Below are 24,768 nucleotides of genomic sequence, written 5' to 3' on the forward strand. Positions count from 1 at the left end.
GAAGCCCCTCTGTCCTCTGTCACAATTCCCCCCCGGAGAGGCTCCACGGGTCTTCTCTCGTCCATTCGCGCCCGGACCGCGCGGAGGAAGTGGTGGGTGGTCTTTCTGGTGACCGCCGTCGCGATGGTTCTGCTGGCTCTGGCCGTGGCTGTCCCGTTACTGCTGCTCCGGTCCTCTGAGACCTCCGGTCATTACTACGAGATGATGGGCACCTGTCGGATGGTTTGCGACCCGTACACCCCCAAACCGGGAGGCGCCACCGCCATGGAGGTGATCCAGAACGTTAACGGTGTCAATCCGCAGCCGCCGATGGCGCAAGGGAGCCGCGGGGAGCCGGGGAGACCGGGTAAACCTGGATCTAGGGGCCCGCCGGGAGAACCAGGACCCCCTGGTCCGAGGGGGCCACCGGGAGAGCGCGGCGGCGGCGGCGGCAGTAAGATGACCTACCCCACTACGACCGGAGCTACCGGGGGTGAGAACGGCGAAACAGACGGCGTGAACTCCACGACCAACGGCTTCAGGATCGCTTTTTATGTCGGCCTGAAGAACCCACACGAGGGATATGAGGTGTTAAAGTTTGACGACGTGATTACAAACTTGGGGAACCACTACGACGCGAGCACCGGGAAGTTCACCTGCCATGTGTCCGGGATCTATTTCTTCACCTACCATGTGTTGATGCGGGGAGGGGACGGGACGAGCATGTGGGCCGACCTGTGCAAAAACGGACAGGTAATATGAGAGTGGACACTGTGCCGTTTCTATACCTTTAACGTCCCATTCTCCACACCAGAGTCACCAAACTGTAGATTTTACGCACAAAAAGCGCACAAAATCGCCTGATACTTGATGTTTATTCTTGTATAACTGCATATTCTAAATATGTATACATTGTGTCATGATGTAAAGGTAACGTCAGCGATATTTTTGGTCGAATCCAGATATCTGCATGCTTTGTTTGGCTGTCACGCTCGTGCGTAAATGCTCCAGCCGGACGAGGAGTCAGAAATGAGAATAAACAGCAGCAGTGTTCAATATAAAAGCTGCAAAATTCATATTTGGATGAGGCTTTGTGTCAAATTTAACTTTAAATTATTATTTATTACTATTTTATTGTGATTAATTGTGGGATTAAAGGAACAGTATGTAGTTTTAGGGAAGACAAACTAAATAAACAAACTCTCTTTGTTATCACGACTGAGTAAACTGAATGAACAAACTGACCTTAGTAGGACAACACCCTTTATACTGTTTTTGTTTGTTTGTTTGTTTGTTTGTTTATATGTGGTGGACCCTGCCACCTTTCTAGCTTCAAACAGTGTTCTGGGGACCTTATTTTCCTCTGAGAACAGCTTGTTTATTCACGTATGGAAATAATAAATATATCTGAGTTTTATTATTACCTCATTGATATTGTAAATATTACACGAATGGACTACATACTGCCCCTTTAACCTCTAATTTGCCAAACATTCTCATCACAGTAGGTACTTTTGGTCCTTTTATGCACCAAATGCTATTTTTAAGGCTGCACCACTGCTGTTTCACTCTGCCTCTCAGGCATACATGAACTTTTCTTCTCAGTTTCCACTTCCACCGTCTCCTTTTTTTACCCCCCAGGTGAGGGCCAGCGCCATCGCCCAGGACGCCGACCAGAACTACGACTACGCCAGCAACAGCGCCGTGCTGCACTTAGACTCTGGGGACGAGATCTACGTCAAGCTGGACGGCGGCAAAGCTCACGGAGGCAACAACAACAAGTACAGCACCTTCTCCGGCTTCATCTTGTACCCCGACTAAATAACGCGCAGCTCCATGGACAGTAATCATCACTGAAAACTGTTTCCATTCGAGTATATGGTCCAATATGTTTCTCCTGTTATGAAGATAGGTGCTACGACGCACAGGCTTACCTGCCACTGTGTGTTTGTTTAGTGAAAGACCTTTTTGTATATGTATTTGATTTAAGTTCAGCTGCTCTACTGTCATCAGACTATAATATCACGAGAAAGCTGGTGGTCCGGGTGGTGAGAGCATGCCAGAGATTACAGACATAACACACCGTAAACACACCGAGCTGAGAAGGCGTGATGTTTCTTATGTTTCTTTGATTTAAGGTGAACATGTTTTTGGGGAAATGAGGCCTGACTGGCTGTTTACAGGCTCAGAGTTTCTTATGAAGCACTGTGTGTATTATTGATGTTTCATATATTAGGCTGAAATGACAAAATAATTGAATGGTGGAGTAAAATGAATGTTCAAGAGTAAACCTTAGCCAGCAGTGTGTGGTCTTAAGGCCCGGTCACACCAGTATTTAAAGGTGCACTATGTAGATTTGGGGGAAATTGAGTCTTTTATGCCTAAACAAACTAAATAAACAAACTCTCTTTGTTTTCATGACTGAACAAACTGAATAAACAAACTGACCTTAAAGGACAACACAATTTCATATGGTTTTACTTTGTTTATATGTGGCGGACCCTGCCACCTTTCTAGCTTCAAACAGTGTTCTGGGACCTTATTTTCTTCTGAGAACAGCTTGTTTATTCAGTTATGGAAAAAAAAAATAGAGTTTGTATTATTACCTCATTAATATTGTAAATATTGTAGTTCTGACTTAGAATTTCTTCTCCACAACTACATACTGCCCCTTTAAAAGGACTAAATCAATTCATTTCAGTTTCAATCTTGTGGGGAGATTACATGCAAAATTATAATGTCGAGTTCAATAGTAAACCTTTTAGGGGACAGAGAACCTAAAATTGCAAAATGGAGGAAGCTATCGCAGCTAATTAGCTGTGTTACACCTCCCTGGCTTATTTAACCTCCTCTGTTTGAGTATAAATTGCTCCACAAAAAAGATATGGTTTGCAGAAAGTTATGAGAAAGAAGCCAATTGTACCAATATGTCTTCTGAGTAACTTTGACCTTATTGTCCCATTAGCGACCAAGCTAACAAGCTTATAACTGACTGTTAGTGAGCTTGCTAGCTTGCGTCTCTCTTTAATAAAACTATTAATTGAATGAAATGATGTACAGTCCTCACAGCAATATGCCAGAGGGGAGGTAACAACACAGTACAGAGGAGAACCAATCACAGTGTTTGTTTACAATAACTTCCTGGTAGAAAACCCATGCGTCACATGGTAGCATACATACAATGTAGTTGTCTTTTTTCATGATGTTATTTCAAAGTGTATACATCTCATTCATCTTAAATGCATGTTTGATTCTTTAATATCTCATTAAAAACTACACTTCCGCTAATGTTAGCTTGGAAGATGTTGCTGTTGGGTAGATATCAAAGACGTCAGATAGGCTGTCTAACAAATATCTTTAAAAGTTAGAGTTAGCGGCTAAAAATGATAACCGAAATGATCTAGTAAGCTGGTTTCACATGTCTGCAATGTTAATCGGCCACCAGTTGTCTAGCGCAACATCAAATTGATGTATTTTCCCATAGGCTAATTGTAAAAGTGGTTGCAAAACGGTGGTAACAATATATTTTTTAAAAGTCACAACCTCGCAAAATGACACGTTTCGCTATCAGATCAGTCTAGAAGAGCTGCACGATTAAATCATTTTATCCCCATTCAAGTTAGCAGAGTGCTAAACCGGAAGTTAGCCCTCTGGTGGTGAAAGTCTGAAGTGCACATGCTCTATAGGCGTCGAATACAGAAGCTACTTCGAAGATCTGGGTAATTTTATACCCAGGAACTCAAACTTTTTGAACCTCTGACACTATATCCAGTTTCTCCTTAATAAAACCATGAATGTGACTAACTGGTGCTGGCATGTTGCTGGCTGGCTAGCAGGTTAGTGGTTTGCCGCCAGCTACAGTTGCTCACAGATTAGTCACTACATCATTAAGCTTCTGTGACCAAATATTTTGCCAATATGCGCGGACGTGCCACTTCCTGGTGCGACCAGACCTTTACCAAGGCATCTAAAATACTGGCATTATATAACTTGTTCTCTCTTTAAAGCCCAGTTTTGTCTTTCTGTCTTTCTTTCTATTTTAACCAAAAGCAAGTACATCATCAGCATTCACGGCAGTATGGGAGCAGCTTAAACAGACATACAGTACATCTTTCCCCCTATGATTCACCCATCACGCACCTTAACTGGATAAGCTGGGCCTGCTTTAGAAGATATGATCCGCTGAAATAACGACGACAGTAGAAAGTGCCAAAGATGACGGACTTCGCAGTCCAGATGCAAAATATCTCACCTGGTGCGGGCCATCTTGATCGCTATAGCAAGCCAATTCGTGGTGCTTTGAGTAGTGTTCAGTGTGTCACAAACATAACCCAATAACCTCACATGAAAGATAGAAATGGATGTCTCGCATCGATATTGCATTGAGTTATATTTTGTTCTCATATATGCGAATAAATATTGTTTGACAAAATGTTTGTTCTGTGTGAAAATCTCTGACCAAGCAACGACACCTCAGTACATACATTACACTTCCCTTCTTCAGGGCGAGAGGAGATTCATTCTGAAGAAGACGCTGCTGTAAGCAAGCTCTCACCAGCGAACAACGGCGGGGTCAGTTGTTTTTCAGTTTCTTGTTTAACCTCACGTCAGAGCGATGCGTTTCTGCGAGCAGTTTGTCCGTTCGCATTTCGTTCCACGTGGCTGCCTGTCTGAATGTGTTGCGTTGCCCTGTAGCCTACAGACTCCGGTTAGAGCTCACAGGTTCCAGGTGCCTCTCTGGATGTCCTTTGTACCGCCGTAGCTCGCAGACATTTTACTCCGTCTAGACACCATTTTGCTCATTTTTGTGTTTCCGTTCAAAAAGGTTACACTGAAATCCTCATATTTGTATGGTAGTAAGTACATCACATGTTGTTTCTTCTAGTGTAGAGCTGCTTATAGATGAAATAATTCATAGATTATTTCAGAGAAAATAATTGTTTCAGCAATATGTCTGTAACTTAAAGGTGCACTATGTAATTTTTAATCAGAAGAGAAAGCTCTTCACTGACTGATCTTTTAATGCCTAAACAAACGAAATACAGACAAACAAACTGACCTTAAAGGACAACACAGTTTCATACTGTTTTACTTTGTTTATATGTGGCGGACCCTGCCACCTTTCTAGCTTCAAACAGTGTTCTGGGACCTTATTTTCCAACGAGAACAGCTTGTTTATTCACGTATGGAAAAAAAAAAATATTCTGAGTTTGAATTTCTTCTCCAAAACTGTGTGCTACTTTAAATGCTTTTATTTTGAAGGAAAGCAAAATAGCGATAGAGCACAGACTGTTACCTTGTGTGCGACGCGTTGCGGGAACATAAACAACATGCCTCACACGTCTCTTCTGATAATCTCACATATAAAAACTGGGCCGGAGCCGGTGGCTGCCAGCTTCCGTGTTTCACTTTTAATTAACTTGTATTGAGATTTGCAAATACTGTACCAGACTCAAATATTGCTGTAAGCCTTCATTAAGATGATGGCTGTTTTGTGTGTGTTTTGATTTGTTTTTTTCCCGATCCCCTCAGGAAGACACACAAACACACACAAACAGCTGTTTACACACCGCTCCTGTCAATTTAAATGGAAATCATGGGAAAACAAATATTAGCATGTCTGGTTAGATAAACCTCCATTAAGGTGTTGGCTCCATCTTGCTGCGCTCTACAAACTGACTCTATCCGGCTCAGATGGGTTTGTGTTATTCTGGAGCTGCTGGATGAAAAAAAACCCCAAACAAAACAACAGAACAGGAAAACAGTTGTCCACAGTTTTCTGATGAAAACGGTACAGTTTATGTGCATAGATGGGAAAAAGCTCAGCCTTTGATAAGAACACATTCATGGTTACTCTTAGATTAACCTCTCATAACAGATGTAACAGAAGAATATGGAAGCCTTGTAGCTTCTATTTGTCGTCCAGGTATTGTCCAACAATGTTTGAGTGGGCCTTGGTTGCATAAACGGTCCAAAGAGAGCAGAAAAGGTGAAATTTATTGGCTGAAAAATAATCTCAGGACCCATATTGGCTATCGTATGATGACGATTTAGCTTTGAATTAGCTCTTTATCTGCATCTGTATGCAAATATCTGTTTATAGAGCCTTGTATCCATTCTCATGGCTCAAGTTACTAACTGAACCAAGGTGTTGGCCCAGATAACCGTTATCCGGATATCTGCTGGCTACATCGGAAGCCCCAAAATGTTGGCCGTTGCCCCCAGAGGTTGATTCACCGTCAGACGTTAGCCGATGGATTCTGAGATTGTTCTGAGATAGTATGATGTTATGTGTGGCAAACATAGGACGACCCAAATGCAAGAGACTCAGGAGGCAGGCAGGGTGAGGAAAGAAAGAGAGCATAAGTGAAATAAAGCTGTAGACCAAAGTCTGATTAATACAAAATATAAAGTCCAGGCACAAAAGCTCTCAACATAAGGCAACACAAACAGACGGAGCAGGCAGGAGCAAAGCCTAGAACAAAGAACTAAAGAAATAGATAATAGATAAAGTACAAACCATGGAAGTGCTGTGATAGCAGGAAGGAACACCAGGAACAAGAGAAACACCTGGAACATCAGGAACACACAGCATTGTGACAAGAGAAAAATTGAAAATTGGAGCTAAAGAAACGTAAAGTTAAAACGTATGTGGTTTTGCAGAAACACACTTTGCCATCATTTATTTTAACCGATACTGAGTCATAACCAAACGGACCTTGGATTTATCTCCATCATTGTCCCAGGCGATTTCACAGTCCGCCAACCTTCATCAAAACGCTGACAGGCGTTCCACGTCTGAGAAAGAAACACTGAAATCTGAAGCACGAAAATGAAATTATATTTGTTTAAAGTAGAGGAGATAGAAGGTTTCATCACTGGCAACGCACGACAAGGGAACAAATGAACCGCTCAAAGGGACGGGGGATGTTTTAAGATGACTAAGGTTGGTTACCGTCGAGGTTTTCTCGAAAATGTGAAGTGATGACGTCACCAGCGACGGGCTTTTAAACTGTTTAACGATCAGAGCTTGATGGCCTTGTAAAGGCTCTCGGCCCCCGCTGCAGACACATTTAGGATGAAAAGTGGAGCTGCTGACACCAACTGAGACATCAACAGCAGTACGTGTCACGGGCTGCCAGACGGATGCTCACACACACACACACACACACACACACACACACACACACACACACACACACACACACACACACACACACACACAAAAGCACGATAGATGATCAGGTTGCTCCATCCCCCTAGTCTGGGTGACAGTGAGGGATTGCTGAGTGACAGACGGAGTAGTGAAATTCTCTGATGGATGAGATAAGTGGGACGAGGCCTCTCTCTCTCTCTGTCACACACACACACTCAAACACAAAACACACACATATTGTGTTCAGGGCGATCCGGCTTGACAGGCAGCCGAGCAACAGGCGTCGTATTGGAGTAGGGACAGCATGTGTTGCCAGGTTTGCTCTGCCAGGTTTTATGTGCGTGTATGTTGTTCTACACGGCAGTAAACTCAGATCTTCTGATTAAACTCCCAGTCTAATGTAATAATAGAGCTCGCAGTGCCAAAACATACCAGCCTGCTTCCCAAATGTTCGTCCCCGGCAGTAAAAAGCAGTCCGCCTCGCTTGATTTCTGCCTGATTGTCGAATCGACGTGAAAAATTGCGGCCGACAAGCTCTCTGCGCTGGCAGCCAATCACTGGGACATTTTTAAAACCTCTCCTCATTCTTTCACTCCGCTGATTTTCTCCCTGCGATGATTGATCCATGTTCATGCCTCAGATGCAAATGCCAGCCCGGCATGAGCGAAATATAAAAAGAGACTTGTGCAGGGACCCGCAGAGAGGTTGGATGCCTGATCTGAGAACTTTCACTCTATAATTGACACCTTCTGCTTATCTTCTTCTTTTGTCTGTATGTCGGAGTCTCATTCAAGCTGGTGTTCTGACACAAAACACCGCTGGGAGGGGAGGATGTCATCACAGGAAAACTAAAGAAAGGAGGTTAAACTGAGGAGCCGCAGCATTAAAGATGTAACTGTGTACGACGGAACAAAGACCGTCTTACTGTCTGCAGCATTAACCTTTGTGTGATCATTTGTATATCAAATACATTGAGCTTTTAGGGACTGTATGAAAATTATCAGGTAGAGTGGCGGGGTCCGAAAAGGGTCAAGGTATGCAATGTTTCTTTTTGATGATAGGAGGGTAATCCCATCTTTATTCTGATAAGAAAGTCAGCTCATAAGCATAACATCTGAATGTAAAATGATATTTTTTGTAGCTCGAAACTCGAGCACCAGGGGCGTGTTAGTGTTTACACCGTGACCACAGAAGCCATGGACTGGGACGGGACAGGGCTAGTAGAGTTCTCTGCAACACAATATATAGACATCATAATGTCAAAACTGCTGTTTATTCACATTTTGTTAATTAAATTATTAACTAAAGCTCTTTTCAGACATGCAATACTAACATTGTGGCTTCATCTATCTGTTAAGTGACAGTCTTTTGGCGTTCAGCAGTAAAGGATCTAAATACTTCTTCCACCACTGTTCAACAGCACCCACACATCATTTACTTATTGTTACATTTAAGGAAAAATATCTTTTAACTGTATTTGGAAATGCCAAAAATATGTTTTGCAGTGTACTACCCAGATATTATTCAATTTGTCCTGTAATACATTGCTAAAACATATAATTGAAGAGATTAAATTCAGTAATGACCATGTAGAACAAACTGCCGTGGATTAAATAGGCATTTTAATAAATTGTAGCAACATTAACTACAAACAGGCAGTGTGGTGAGTTTGAATCATATGCTATAGCCCCCCACAGTCACCTGATCTCAACACAACCTAAACTTGAACCTAAACAACACGCGGCAAACAACCCAAACCAAAACCGACACCGAGACACTGATATAACTTTTGCTCCAGCGGAATTTCCTCTCAGTATCACGATTCAGATGCTGGATAATGACTCAGCCAAACGCTGACTCACTCCATCTGTCAGTCTGCACTCTGAAAATTACATATCTTGTGTGGTTTAATCGGCAAAATGAGGGAAGGAGAGGGGGAATCAGAGAGGAGAGGGAAGGAGGAAACCGTGAGGGGATTAAAAAGATCTTTTTGCAGAGAAGTTAACAAAAGAATATGAAGAAAAAACAAATTAATGCGCTCCTTTGAGGTTTTTACTCAGGGTTAAGCTCATTTGGCAAATAATTTCAAAGAAAGTAAGCTCCCAGGTTCATGAATCTTTTAACAAAAGCTGCATATGACATTGTGAATACATACACATGTATGTTTATCTGGCATTGAGACCATCTTATTGTACAGTATGACAGCGGCAGAGATCCTATCACTGTCTTCAGAGTCATTAAAATGCACTGAGCTGTCACTCCTGAATATCTGCAGTGCCACACACATTGTTAAAGCTGCTCTTTGTATCATTTTATCATCGTGAGAGCTACGCTAGGAATGCAACCGCTTTAATGACCGACAGATGGTTCAAGTTATTTCCTATGCAGAAAAAAAAACATGCTGAATTATTTGCTGCTTATATTTGTTTTCTCTATGATAATAAACTTTGGATTTTTGACTGCTTGTTGGACAATACAAGACATTAAAATAAGTCATCTTGAGCTGTGAGAGATTGTGACGGCCATTTTTCACGGTTTTCTGAAACTAATCAAGAAAATGATCTGATTAATTGATAATGAAAATAATCATTAGCCGCACCTGTTAAACCTCTCGAAGCATCTGTGTCATAATAAGACTGTATTATTCTACATGAACACCCCTTCAAGTCGGAACAACAACTTGGAAAGTCAGCGAAAATTCTGGTCTACGACTTCATATACGCAGAAACATGGCGGATGGAATAAATCTTTGATTGATGGTAAGCTTTTTTATAAATTCACATATTGCATATCAATCTTTTGCTCACATGTGATTTGCAACATGGTTTTAGTTTTTAACTGTTAGTTGCTGTCCCTGTAGAGTGACCTAGATTAGTTAGAAAACAGTGAGAGTCATTTGGCAGAGGAAGAAGAAAAATAATATGTTGTTTCTCCATTACAACATCAAAGCTCAACACAACAGTGCCAGAAGAACGACTTCCCAACTTGGGGAATGGGACCATCCAAGGAGCAGGTGAATGCACAATTAATATTTTGTATTACAGCTCTGTGAGAACTTACAATTATTTTAAATTTTCATTTCAATGTGCTAACACTTCTAAAACAGTGTTGTAACAACTGTACGTCGCTGTGCTAAAAAGAATTACCCTCTAAGCTTTACAATACATCCTCATACCTAAATGGCTGTATAGGTTGATTGCTGGCGACTTCTAAGACCACATATATCACTGCACCAAACACAACATGACCGTTGTTGTGTAACAGTGACAAGCGTCACAGACCTTTTGTCGATCAAGGCAAGAAAACTACTTGGTTAGGTTTAGGAAAACATCATGGTTTGGACTTAAATTCATATGTCACGTACGTAACTTTGGTTTGGACGGCCTGAATCTTAAAGAAATACATACAGCCAGGAGATTATTAGCTTAGCATAAAAATCAGAAGCAGGGGGGCACAGCTAGCCTAGCTCAGTCTTCCACAGTTTCCCACCGTATCCAGTCTTTATGGTAGGCTCTCTACAATGAAACAATTTTCCCAAATTTCAAATATTCCTCTCTTCAAAATACAATCTTTAATTTTGACTTGGGCAAATATATTTCTATCTTTGTGAGGACGCTTGATCTTGTAATAGTTCGATATATGAGATCTAACACTCTTGCACACTGATGATTTACAGTCAGGCGGGAAAATGGCAAAACTGTCAGAAACACATCTCTGTCTTGTTCTTGGGGCCCGGTCATAATGAGAGTCTAAAAGGGAATAGGCAGAGATCAATCACACACACACACATACACACTCCTTCCCTTATCCTGTCAACGATCACCCACCTCTTCCTCCTCCAGCCTTCTCCTCATCACCTCTTCCTCCCACACATTTATACTATCATTATTCATGTCCTGCCTCCTCCCTCAGCTTGTCACATAAGACAGGAGTTTAAAAGCCTTTTAAATGGGTCCACCATCCAACTCACATGTAATCTTGTTGGTAGCTTATTTTAAAGCTGCTGTGAGTGATATGCTTTTATTAGAAAAAGTGTTAATTGTTTATCTATCATGAGGTAAAGAAGAGAGGAGAGAGGGGACTGCTAACTGCGAAACGGACAGGAAGTTAGCTAAAATGACAACAATGCTCACGGCCTGAAGCACTTGTTTTGGTGAAGCCAAAGAAGTTAGCGCTAGCAAAAATTTGAACTCGTGTAGACTTTTAATTCATGACCAAATACGTAGAAAACGTATTATATTCCTATCAGCCTCAGTTGCACTTTGTGTTTAGTGCTAATTAGCAAACGTTAGCATGCTAGCATGTTAAACTAAGATGGTTAACAGAGTAAATATCACCTGCTATACATCAAGGCTAAAGGCTAGTATTGCCATTATGAGCATGTTAGCATACAGTCTTTAGCATGTAGCTCAGATTGGTGCGCCTCAGTACAACCTCATAGAGCCGTTAAGCGATTTGATTGGTCAATAAGACAAAATATAGATAAAAATGCGATATATAAATGCAATCCATTTACCATAACTTATTTTTTTAATATGAGCATCATGCTGCACCTGTTTACTTCCAAGTGATAGCTAACAAGTGGCGGGTTAGGGCCCTTACTTGAAATGTTGTGTCCTTTAACAGCCATTTCATTCAGATTTACTACAGCTCCATTATCATTTCCCTTAGATTACTCAAACGGTGTAAAACGGCTGTCATCTGTCCGCTTTCAAATCTGATAATGACTTATCCCAGATATCATTAATTTATCACTATGTCTCCCGAGGAGGTTTTTGTAATCCTGTGTCATGCAATCTGTCATTTTCTGAATATAGGGGGAGTAAAGGTTAAGGAAATAAGTCATCGGAGCAGGCGGCTTTTTATTGTAACAAAGCCAATGAGGACTATATCTTTCATCTCTTCTCTGGCTGATGACAGTGACAGGCCGAGGATGCCAGATGAGAGAGACGATCCTCTGAGAGTCGACTGAAAGGTTAGAGTGGCTCTAAGCAGCATGGCTGATGAGGAGACACACACACACACACACACACACACACACACACACACACACACTGAAACTCCTTCAGTCACGGTTACAAATGGTGCTGCTGTTTCCCATTAAATAGACCATAAAAACCTGCATTATGCTTATTAGGACATGGGTTTGAAAAGGATGGGAAATCATGTATCAAAGATATACTCATGATGCATTCATGACATCAAAAACACAAGGCCAGAGCTGTTGGCTTTAACACAAATACAATCCCATTTGCAGCCAGCTCAGTCGGGGGCAGATCCAGACCTTCTGGAGGAATAAACACCTGCAGTCACGTCGCATTCTGCTCTGAACTGGAGGTCAGAGATTACTTTTAAACTTCTGGGATTAAAAAGTGTATATATCCTCACTCCTGTTTATCAACCTGACTGCAGCAGTGATCCGCAGAGGTGACCTCCATTGTCGGGTGTTTATGTACGTAACATTAACTGCTGACTGGAACTGGAGAGGTGATATACTTAACTTCATGAATGTGATATATATAGGTAGTCTAGTCTAGATGTTTTTAGACATTTAATGCTGAAATCTTACATATTATATCTTTAGATAAAAAAACAAAATGAAATTGGAAATGTCAGGGAATCACCAAAAACAATGGGCTTCGTTCTCCATTGGAACAATGGCACATCAACCTCTTTAAGGTGGTACTTTGAGCTTTAATTATAAATTATAACTTCAGCGTGCTAACATGCTCCCAAGTGGGGAATTCTGTCAGGGAGCAGCGCCAGAATGGGCAAGCAGGCAACAGAACTGGGCTCAGAAGCCTCCCAGTGGACCCGGCCCAGACTGGGACCGATCGAACACAGGCTTCCAGACAGACGAGAGTTAGTTTGACAACTTTGAATACTGTAGTGAGCTGATTCACTGAGGATCCGATCAGGACTCTCACTGTGGGGACAAGGGAGATGTGGTGGGTTCAGCTGGGGACAGGAGAGGCGTGGAGCAGGAGGGGAGGGAGAGGGAGGTCGGGCAGTCGTCACCCACCTCCAGAGACCTGAATTATACAATCAGACTGTTGACACTTGAGGTACAAAATGGTATCGTGAGACAGGAGGGGCTGGAGGAAGCTTGATAGCATGCTAACGTCAACACAATACATTGACATAATGTAACATAATGCCACAACTGTTATTTCTTCACATACTGACGACAATTTCAGTCATTTTTTCATTTCATGGCTTTCTATCTGGATGTTTTTAAGATGTTTGAAAAAAAAAAAAAGTCAACCTAATGTTGGCACAAGACACCAGACACATCTACATTTCTTCTTTACAGCAGCGGCATGAAGCAAGGACGGGTAATTCTGTTAACACAGGCCCAGCAAAGTGTCTGCATCGATTTAATTTGCCAATTACTAAACGGGGCCCATTTATCATCACCTTAAGCTTTCACAAACTTCTCAGCGAGACGTAATAAGACCGAGGAGCAATCTGTCGCCCTCTTCTCATTAGGACTCTAAAAAGATCCCACTGAAGCTTAATTATTTATCTGCATTAATATCCCGTCAATTATTGATGATAGGTGAGTGGGTGTGTATGTGTGAGAAGGCCAAAGATCAGCCCTCCTTTACCTCAGCCTCCCTCCTGATTAATGGATGAGGGAGAGGAGCCCTTCATGTATTATTACTGCAGAGAGCCTGGACCTTGGAGAGAGAGAGACAGACAGACGGAAGGAGGGAAGGAAGGAGGGTAGGAAAGAGAGTACGGAAACTCAGTGAATGATAATCATCGCTTAGTATGCAAACATGTCTCTGTACATTGCTGGCATTTCAATATTTGACAGGGTGTTTGTGGCACTAAGTGGTGGGAGTGTTGGTGGTGTGTGTTTAACATGTGTCTCACATCACCACAAATCTGCTTAAATCTCACACCTGTGGCAGGTTGTGAGGTGTCAAACGACGGAAAAGTGGAAAACATTCATCTCATGTCTCAGTCTTAAAGGAGCACGGTGTCGTTTTGGGGAAGAAATTTTAATCAGAAGGGAAAGAGAGAATAAACAAGCTGATCTTAAAGGACAACACAAGTTCATACTGTTTATATGTGGCGGACCCTGCCACCTTTCTAGCTTCAGGCAGTGTTCTGGGACCTTATTTTCCTCTGAGAACAGCTTGTTTATTCACTTATGGAAAGAATAAATATTTCTGAGTTTGTATTATTACCTCTTTAATATTGTAAACATTTAAATTCTGGGTTTGAATTTCTTCTCCAGAACGACATAGTGCCCCTTTAAGCTGTTGTTTCACAGCCTCACTGCTGCAGTTTAGCAATCTTAGACAGGTTGAGATATGTGATATTATAACTAAGTTATTTTTAGGCTGTTTTAAATGAAAGATGACCTTGTTGTTCGCGTTGGCTTTTAGAGAGGAAGAGATATATTTTTGAGGAAGCTCATTCATCCTGTTTGCATTCCACTAACCTCCACTATATAATATTTCTCATGTTGCCCCCTTCAACTGCTTGTGTCTCACAGTTACAGCCAGAATGTTGCTTCACAGTCTTTCAGCTGCTTTACTCTGACATCTAGTGTACAAGCATAGTATAGCAAGGCATAATTTGTTGAAGTACTTGAAAAATGTCACGTGTATATGTAGTTGGAAATGCTCATTTTTCACATTTTTTTCTTTTTAGAATAAACAACTAAGAAACTACTCAAGTTATACAAAGTTACTGTTTACATTGTTTTAAAGACATTAGTGTCATTGTCACATATATAACATATGTTATGTATTTGGATGTCAAAGAAATGCATTTCTTATGTGTGAAGGTAAAAAAAGGCCTCAGTACATTTATAAACCCTCTTAGGTCCCTTAGATATTTAGGAGAACCAAATACAGTGAACCCCAGGGTGGTGTAATGATAAAGGACAGGCTGGGGCTAGCTGGTTAGCATGCTAACTTAAGTAGATATCTCTGCAACACAGTACATACAGTGGACGTCCTTAATATGACACCAAAACTCTGATTTCTTCACATTCTGTTGATCATTTCAGCACTTTTTTTTTTTAACGTTTTAAACTGAAAATGTTACATATTGCATCTTTAACTCAAGCCACCTTCAGATCTTGATCAGAACCTGCTGGTCTCTTGTGCCTCTGCTTGATTAATTGTTGAATTTGCAGGGCACCTTAGTACTGTTTTTTGGCTGATTGTGTTTTATTCTATATAATTCTATATTGCGTATTATTTGTTATTGTTTTTATATACAATAAGTGACCCACTATCTTATCCTATCTTTTTTAAGTATCTCTCTTTATACAAGTATCAAAAATAGAAGGTAAGAGGGGAAGCAGACCTTAAATTAATCTAACATGAAGACTGGTTGGTTTATTCCTCTTCATGGTGTGTCCTGTTTGTCATATAGACTACAAATCATGCCCAAAGTGAAACATGGGTCAAATATACATTTACAAATAAACCATTTACACATTTACGTCACTAGATGTCACCAAAGTCCTATACTTGCTTCTGACTCCCTGCGTCTCCAGATGTGGAGACCTAAACCCAGAGGTTCTCACACGGTTTCATGCCAACAACTTCACACAAATATACTTCATCTACATTCAGCACCAGACTTCATTTAAGTGTTGTCTAATTTAAGAAGTTTGTACTGGAGACAGATGAGAATCAAGCTTCCATTTGGTAAACTGACTACATACATATTAAAATCTGAAGACATAAACACTGTCTGCTGTTACACCAAATGACTGTTCAGCCGACAAACACTGATATGCAATCTGATGACACTGCCCCATTTCTGCTATCTGAACTGAATGAACATGAATGAATACACCACTATGTCCCGTCTCCCTCCACCAGGTGACAGCACCAGCATGCAGCTGCAGCACTTCAACACAGACTCCATCCAAAGCTTCACAACTTTGCTTAGTATAACACCTTTTTTTAAAATTATTTTGTTATCTGAACCCTGAAACTTTTTTAATCAATCTGACAATGTGAAGAGGAGATTTTTGTTTTTACAATACACATTTATCTGAAGAAAACACAAGAAACATTACCACAGATAAGCAGTCTTGAAGTGGACATTAGTGGAAATGTAAGTCAGGTGGCCATAAAAAAGGTGCAAAGCTTAATTTTAATTATAAGATGACCATGAATGCAACGATTTGGATGAAGAAAGAAAATATAATCCAATATTTGAAAGCTAAAGTCAATATTTTTCTATTACACTGTAATGATGAAGTCGTTGATTCAGTTTCAACATGGTTAACAAGGCTGAGACTAAAATTTAGACTATTTGGGGTAAAAACAAATGAAATTACTGGTAAATCTGATTTATAAAGTAAACAATATTCTTTGGTAATTTTTTAGACTGGTTTGATTTTTTTGATTTTACTGAGAGGTGGACTCATTTTTCACAGGAACATGTCACTATGACACATTTGCATTTCTACCACTTGTGCTGGTTTTTGTATAGACTTAATCTGTTTTATTTTTTATATCAAACTATATGTTTTTTTTTTTCTTAATTAAAACAACCTAACTTTAAAGATGCACTATGTAGTTACCGGGAAGAAATTATAATCAGAAAGATCTTTTCTATGCCTAAACAAACTAAATAAACAAACTGACCTTAAAGGACAACAAACGTTTAAACTGTTTTACTTTGTTTATATTTTGCGGACCCCGCCACCTTTCCACTTTCTGGGTTATTTTCCTCTGAGAGCAGCTTGTTATGGAAGAAAATAACTATTTCTGAGTTTGTATTATTACCTCACTAATATTGAAAATGTTAAAATTCTGAGTCTGAATTTATTCTCCAAAACTACATAGTGCCCCTTTAAAACAAATTTAAATTATTTTTAATTATAATAATACACTTTGGGCACCTTTAGTAGTAGGTAAAACGATAATAATTTTAAATAATTGGAAGCACTGTGTTACAAGTGTTGGCTTTAACATTTAAGATACATATCAGGCTATTGTTTGGCCTCTAATTGTGACTGAACACTCGGCCAGAATGAAGGCAAAAAAAAAAAAAAAAAAACAGCAGCAGATCTGAGGTGGAGCTGAGCTGATAAATCAAACACAGAGGAGAATATAGTGAGAATATAGTGAGAATATAGTGCGGCTGTTTGCAAAGATAGTTTCCCTTCATTTGGCGGCGGGGCAGCGCTGTTCCCACCCAATCCCCGAGAACCGGAAGGAAATAATCAAGTAAAGTGAGCAGCCTAAAGCGTGGAGACATGATTTTATTTGCTGTAGTCCACACACACACACACACACACACACACACACACACACACACACACACACACACACACACACACACACACACACACTGTCATGCCTTTACTTCAGACAGCTTTTCAACAAGAGTCTCATCACGAAGTGCGCGCGCTCCTGTGTGTGTGTGTACGTGTTTTATGTGTGTGTGTGTGTGTGTGTCCCTCCTGTATATGGGGGCTACTCAATAAAAACCGGGGCTGCGATCCGTCAGTGCATTTATCATCCTATTACGGCGACAAATCCGGCTCCCAATACATGAAAGGTAAAATGAATTACCAACGTTAAGCCGTCAATAAAGTCATTTCTGTAAATGGTGTCTCCGAGGGGCCCCGCTATTATTCAACAAGCTTTATCAGCACCTTGGAAATTACGTGGCTTGTAGCGCGGCCCCTGCTTCACTTTGATTAAGGGCCCTGCCAGGGACCGGTGACAGCGCTTTTGACTCGGGGTTTTTATTCAGGCCCCGCTCCCCGTGATGAACACCGGGCTGATCGGGCAGAATGAAGACTAATTAAAAGCTATAAATTATCTTTTGCAGCCCCCTCTCAAGGAGCCTCTCGTTGCGGGCGCCAGATAAGAGCAGACTGAGTGCTCATTTACCCACAATGGCGCTGCGGCTAAACAGCATATTGATACTGTCCTAATTGGAATTTAATTAAGTAGCCATGGCTTCCCCACTCCGGCCTGTGGGATAAAGATTTCACCGTGTTCAACATCAACACGTCCCCTCTCTCACACTGTTGCTATTATGATCACTAATATTATTATTATTTCAAATCGCCAATTAGAGCCCGATGATGGCCCATTTTTATTCTCATTCTGGAGATTTTTTTTTTTTTTTTTTTTTTTTACAAAAGCAGTATGTGGATGGAGACACATCGTTCCTTTCTCATTGTGCAGCTAAAAAACACTTCATTTTACACTCATGTGGTAGGGTGTTTTATCGTGCTATAAAACAAATGATCAAAACATTAATGTGGCTTAAATGCGTCACTGAAAGACAATAAAACGCCAAGAAAATGTAAATAACAATAAAAAAAAGAGCAAACGGAGCTTTTAAGAGACGTTCAGGTTCAAGAATTCGTGAGAATTGTGAGTTTGAACGCACCATTTCCGGTTCTTTTTTTAAAAATAGTAACGCCTCCCTCACATACGACCTTAATTTTAGACGTATTTAGGCTAATTAGCTTAATTGATTTTTTGTGTTGGCGGTCAAAAAATATAAGAAAGGAAATAAGTGAAAGCCTGTGAACGACAAAAGACAAAAACACCTGCTCGTGAATGAGCCTGCAGGCGGTGAGTTAGCTTAAAATAACGTCACATTTTCTCATTAAGAAGGCTAATTTTAATTAGCTAATGCTCATAAATTAATCCCCATTTAGCATTAAAGCTAATACTGGCTCATAAAGTCCTAAACGTGCTTTAAAAAGCTGTATTTAAATGAAAAGAACAGGCTCAGTTCTGCCGGACCTGCTCTACGGTGGCCGTCCCGCTGTTGTTTTTGTTTTGCTGTGTGTACATGTGTGCGCACGTGCGCCCTCGCCAAGAAAAAATTCGATCGAACTACGCGCGAAAGGGAGCTGCCGTGCGCGCGCGTGCTCGCTCGCGGCGCATCCCCCCCTCCCCCCCCCCCTCGCCCCTGCTAATTGGACGTCGTCAATTGTGACAGGGACGATCTCGGCTCCTGATTGGCTCCGCCGCACGTGTGTACGCGCACACGTGCTTCCGGCTGGGTGTAAGAGAGAAAGAGAAAACAGACGGGGGGAGATAATAAGGGCTTTTAGGAGAGTTTAGGAGGAGCGGATCCAGATATTATGCTGCACCGGGGAGACGCACTGGGTCTAACGGGGAGCTGGTCGCTATGCCCGGTCTCGGAAGGCTATTAGGTGACGACATGTCGCCGCTGTAGGTGCTGTTAAAAATTAACACAGGTAATTTATTCGTTTTTACTCCAGAGAAAAGCTTGTTTTTACATGCCGTCCGTCTAAATTGGATACCGAAGGGGGGCGGGAGAGCGAGCAACAAGTGGAGTTTGGCGCGGGAGAGGCCGACATTTCCCCGCTATGGAAGAGCAAAAGGAGCCCAACAGCGGCCGGGACTCGACCGAGGAGGAGAGCATGTCCCTGTCGCCGAACCTCCCATCCCCTCCCATGATTTTACCCCACCAGGCCGCGCAGCAGGCCCACAGAACCACGAACTTTTTCATAGACAACATCCTCCGGCCGGACTTCGGCTGCAGGAAGGAGCCGAGCTACCGCGACCGGAGCCAGACGCAGGGCAGGGAGAACGTGAACCCGCTGGGAGCGAGGCCGCCGCACGCCGGCAGCCTCTGCCTGGACTCCAACTGCAGCAGCGACAGCACCTCGTCGTCGCCCTCCTCCTCTTCCTCCTCTTCCTCGTCGTCGTCCACGTCCTCGTCGCCTTCGTCCAAGCAGAACTCGTCGAAACAGGGCGAAGCGGCGAGCAACGGGACTGGCAGATACGCAGACAGCCCCTCGTCAATTATGGTTATGAGTGGCAGCAATGGAGGTTCTCCGCCCATCACGAAAGAAAGCCAGCCGATGTTGTGGCCCGCTTGGGTTTACTGTACACGGTACTCGGACCGGCCGTCATCTGGTAAGGCGCTAGTAGTCCCCGAATTAAGCCGCCTGGGGTGTTTGAGTGCTGGGGGGAACTTTCTCTGTGTCTTCCTCCACAGTGTCTTAAAAAAATCCTCATTTAGCCTCAAAGTTATTGATATGAGAGGAGACTTTATGTTGGATTAATAACATTTAATTCTCCTGTGGCCAATCAGAACCAGGGATTTTTTTAAGCAGACATTTCCAACATAAAATACAGTGCACAGGGTGAGGTCACAAAACGAAAGCAGACCTATAATTAATTCAGATTAATCCTCTCTCTCTCACACAGGCGTATTTACTGTCAGACTGAGATATAAAAGCACATTATAGGCTATTATGTTTCATTTTTGAAAAATCGGCATCATTTTCAATGCAGTTCAGTGTGCGATTTTATCACTTTATGCTTAAAAGTTTCCCTAATAAATGTGCAACCCGGCCTCCATTTATTGTGGAAATTAAGTTTGTTTTCGTTGGATGAGAACAAAAAGACTTAAATAGGCTACAGCATTTGTTCACAGAACTATACTGAAAGGTGATTATTGAAAAAAGTAGGATGCGAAAGCGTTGCACGGCTCAAATAACGCAGCCTGGTGGGCTAATATTTATAATAAGTAGTAGGATTGCAACAAAAAGAGGCTATCAGCCATTCACGTGTTGTTATACTGTAATTCTAGTACGTAGATATTATATTGATTTGGCTTTTAAAATTATATAAAACAAAATCACATCATCACACCCATCAGCCATTTCAAAATAAAAGACATAACTAGAATATTATTCCAGAGATATTATTATTCCCCCGCCTCTTCGACCCAAATAAATTATTCTAGACGTCATTTTATTTTCAAATGCAGTGTTCAGTATGTTTTCTCAATAAACAAAAGTGATGCACTGGTGGAGATGATCAGACCTCCCTCCACTGGTGTGCTTCATTTAAAACAAAACAAACAAAGAAACATGAGAGTGAAGCAAAAACAATCTGGATAATATCACAGGAGTTTTTGCATCATTCACTCAAAATCCTGCTGCCTTTTAACTGTTGACTCAGTTTAGTGTGATTCATTCATTGCTTTAAAGGATGCTCGTGTTCTTAAATAATAATCACAACAGGCTTAATTAATATTAACGAGGCCTGCAGAGCACAGAATGAACGCCGAAGTCGAGGCTTCCTCGTTAGTGTAATTGTACGTTATATTTAGGCGACTTATCACATATTTAAACCGAGTTATGAGAAATAATATATAAATTGGTTGTTTTAAACGTAGGTTTTTGTTGCGTTAATCACTACATCCCTGATGGTTTTACTTTTTATGGTAATGATAGTATTAAAGTGATGAGAGATGAAGGTCAAAGGCCCTCCCGTTACTATTTATATTAATGTACTTTATTTTATTTTATAGTTTCTCTGCTTGTCTTGGCCTATATGGTGTCACAATAACGTTTATTTGTACAATACCAGTCAGCATAACTACAATATATATGTATATCCTACGTTTATGTGTGTGACCAGTACATTTGTGCTGCTTGATCCAGATGTGTCCTCACACAGCCGAGTTTATATGATGAAGAAATCACGAGCCTGGATGGTTTCCATTAATTGTAGAACGGAATTTGGGAGTTTTTGCAACAAAAATAATAGAAATAAATGCGCAGTGATGTGGAGCTGTTGAAGTCTGCAGCGGGACTCTGAGTCTCTCAGTCAAAAGCAACTTATGTGAGATGAGCCGTGTTTTGGCGAGGCAACCGGTCAGATGTCCCGGGCCTGTATTAGATTTAACACAAAGGGGCCTGTCTGGATCTAATGTGCCAGATTTCACACAGCAAAACCTCCATTTAAAAACACTTATTTTAATGCCTTGATGGAAGCCTTGTTTCTTCTTCTGGTTACATTCAAGAGAGGTCATGAGCGCACATCAACAGCAGTTAATATTAAATAAATATTAATGAATAATAACGCGGTAATGTGCAGCCTCAATGAGGCTTGAACCACGGCCTATATTCCGTGGCGGAGGAAGAACAAAAAAAACAATGGGATATATTACAAAACAGAGAGAATGCAATTACTGTCGGCTGATTCATCTGTTTCTGTTTCTGTTGAGTGTATTATTATTATATGTGGTGTTTAGTTGCATTGTAAAGAAGCTCTGGATGGTGATTGTTATTAAATCCTGGTGTTGGGGCCAATAACACACTGTGAGTCAGACTTGAGTGCACAGATTATAGTGAAGAGTGAAGCAGATGTTGGTGAAACCATTTATAAAGTGTAATGCAGAGAGCATTAGAGGAGTTCGGCTCTGGTGACCTACATGTGATCATATCGAGCAGATAATAAAGGCGCAATCATCGCTCATCAGCCAGACGCTTTAGTCGATATGCGCAGGAGATGTGGTTGGTCATGTAACATCGTAGAATAACCCTTTTATTCCCACTGTTGTCCCTACTGCAGGCCCAAGGACACGGAAACTGAAAAAGAAGAAGAACAGCAAGGAGGACAAGCGGCCCAGGACAGCGTTCACGGCCGAGCAGCTGCAGAGACTGAAAAACGAGTTCCAGGCCAACCGGTACATAACGGAGCAGCGGAGACAGTCTCTGGCCCAGGAACTGAACCTGAACGAGTCCCAGATTAAAATCTGGTTCCAGAATAAGAGGGCCAAGATTAAAAAGGCCACCGGCTACAAGAACGGCCTGGCCCTGCAGCTCATGGCGCAAGGACTGTACAACCACTCAACGACCACCGTGCAGGAGGACAAGGAGGAGAGTGAATGAGGAGACTGACCCCCCCACCTCCTCCACCTCCTGCTGAGGGACTCTTTTTGGAGATAATGAACAAAAACTGAACAGGAAGTGGAGGGAAACGCTATTTAAAAAAACACAGATTTCTGTTTTATGGTAACAGTATATGGACATAATTATATAAATGAACGATCGTTATTAAAGTTTATATAGCCACACAGTTATCATGTTGTATACAGTATATTTAATTTCAGGCTCATCTCTTCTTCATCCGGGTCTTTTTCAGGCTGTTCTCATTGTTTTTTAGGATGTCTAATAGGCTCGGTAGGTTTTTGTGGTCCCCCCCCTCCCTCACCCCTCTTGTCCCCCCATAGATGCGCCACATTTCCCTTCAACACGTCATCAGTCCGCAGACTCAAAACAAGCCAAAGATTTTAATATGTTCACATGTAGTCTGAAATAAAGGAAGAGAACGGGAGATGGATGGACTACATTTATTTCCCTCTGTCATCTGGTGCCACAGATTATGCAGTAAAAAGGCGTTGAAGCATGGAAATAACGAAGTGTGCACTAAATAATATGTTTTAATATTTTAAAACATATTATTTAGTTTTTACAGATTTTTTTTAATAGAAATTTATCAGAACGTTTTGATGGAAGGCTGTTAAATCACTATTATTATTATTATTATTATTATTATTATTATTATTATTATTACACACAACGAGTATGGCTTTAACTTGACCTCTTAACATCCTAATAAAATGCCCATATGAACATTAAAATAAGTATATAATAAAATAAAATGGGGACATAAAATGAACATAGTTAATTTAAAGGAGCAAACCGTAAATTAATAACAGGCTTTTTAAATTCTCTCTATGTGGTTGCACCCGTATGGATTTTTACATTTTTGGTGGGGCAGAGACTTAAATAGAAAAAAATATAAAGTGCACACACACACACACACACACAGTTCCTGTTTCACAGCTCATATTTCACTAAAATCAGACACTGCTTGTTCCTCAATAATGGATCACATTTCACCTATTAAACTATTCTGAGCATTTATGAGATTTAACATCTCTGCTGCACTTTCACTCTTCTATAGGAGCTTTAGAAGTCAGAGCGCAGCGTCCTCTCAGTTTCCTGCTTTAGGGGAGAAACAGCACTTTCTCCCGGACACAGGATACATTAGGCCTTTTCTGGCCTGACCTGACCTCAGGTTCAGGTTTGATAGAGCCGGGCTGTGAACTCTGTGACATGACGTGTGTGTGTTTGAGTCAAGGTCAGGGGAGAGCAGACAGAGTTGAGGGTCTCCGCATAAATTTGTCAGATTTTGTGAAAGCTGTTTTTGCAATGTTTGGCCATTACTTATTATTTCAACAAGGGATTTTTTGTTGTTTTTTGGCATTTTTTTTAAAGGGGACGCTTGAGCGTAAAAGGCACTAAATTTAGAGACAAACATGTCCATAATTTAAATCTTACGGGTGTGAAAAATGGCCTCTTTGAAACCTCGTAATCCTGAGCGATGTGATGGAGCAGATACATATTTATATTATATATCCTAAATCCCAATCTGATGTCCATTCGAGCAGGATGAGGTCTTTTTTCTCATGATTCAAACTTCTTCAAATATATATTTTTTTCTATTAGCTTATAAGAAATTATAATCAACATGTTTATGTCAGAAAAAAACAAACCCACATGTTTCGGCTAATTTGGCACATTTTTCCTTCCATATTCTTCCATAGTCTTTTTTGACAGCTTGTTTTAATCACTTGCTACAGATGCATTTACAGTTTTCACAGTTTAGCCCTCAAGTTCACTATTACATCTTACTCAGCTGCTTCTTAACATTGATTGTGACCAGTATTTAGTGGGTGTAATCTTCCTGATGTTCCAAACCCAAATTATCCCTCCTAACAGGCCATTTCGCGTAAAAAGAGGCTTAAACCTTCCACAAAAAAAGCCCGTGAGGTCAAGATTTATTTCC

General features: G+C 41.2%; 2 protein-coding genes across 3 annotated transcripts; both read left to right on the forward strand.

Annotated features, from left to right (window-relative positions):
• Positions 1-123: 123 nt before the first annotated feature.
• LOC140992230 (complement C1q-like protein 2) lies at positions 124-1,800 on the forward strand. 2 transcript variants are annotated; one of them, XM_073462518.1, is made up of 3 exons: positions 124-270; positions 304-732; positions 1,621-1,800. In XM_073462518.1, exons 1-3 carry the CDS (start codon positions 124-126, stop codon positions 1,798-1,800), a joined length of 756 nt encoding a protein of 251 aa, XP_073318619.1. The 2 variants fall into 2 exon arrangements, with proteins under 2 accessions (XP_073318619.1, XP_073318618.1); XM_073462517.1 differs by having other exon boundaries at positions 124-732.
• Positions 1,801-19,222: 17,422 nt separating this feature from the next.
• On the forward strand, positions 19,223-22,996 carry LOC140992243 (homeobox protein engrailed-1-like). The gene is made up of 2 exons (XM_073462532.1): positions 19,223-20,034; positions 22,486-22,996. Exons 1-2 carry the CDS (start codon positions 19,482-19,484, stop codon positions 22,803-22,805), a joined length of 873 nt encoding a protein of 290 aa, XP_073318633.1. The 5' UTR covers positions 19,223-19,481; the 3' UTR covers positions 22,806-22,996.
• Positions 22,997-24,768: the final 1,772 nt, after the last annotated feature.

The sequence above is a fragment of the Pagrus major genome, chromosome 24 (genome assembly GCF_040436345.1).
Source record: "Pagrus major chromosome 24, Pma_NU_1.0".
NCBI classification, from domain to species: domain Eukaryota; kingdom Metazoa; phylum Chordata; class Actinopteri; order Spariformes; family Sparidae; genus Pagrus; species Pagrus major.

Coding starts and splice junctions, on each gene's coding strand:
- LOC140992230 (XM_073462517.1), top strand. CDS start 124: ATGGTTCTGCTGGCTCTGGCCGTGGCTGTCCCGTTACTGCTGCTCCGG. Junction 733..1,620: donor ACCTGTGCAAAAACGGACAG/GTAATATGAGAG, acceptor TTTACCCCCCAG/GTGAGGGCCAGCGCCATCGC.
- LOC140992243 (XM_073462532.1), top strand. CDS start 19,482: ATGGAAGAGCAAAAGGAGCCCAACAGCGGCCGGGACTCGACCGAGGAG. Junction 20,035..22,485: donor CTCGGACCGGCCGTCATCTG/GTAAGGCGCTAG, acceptor TCCCTACTGCAG/GCCCAAGGACACGGAAACTG.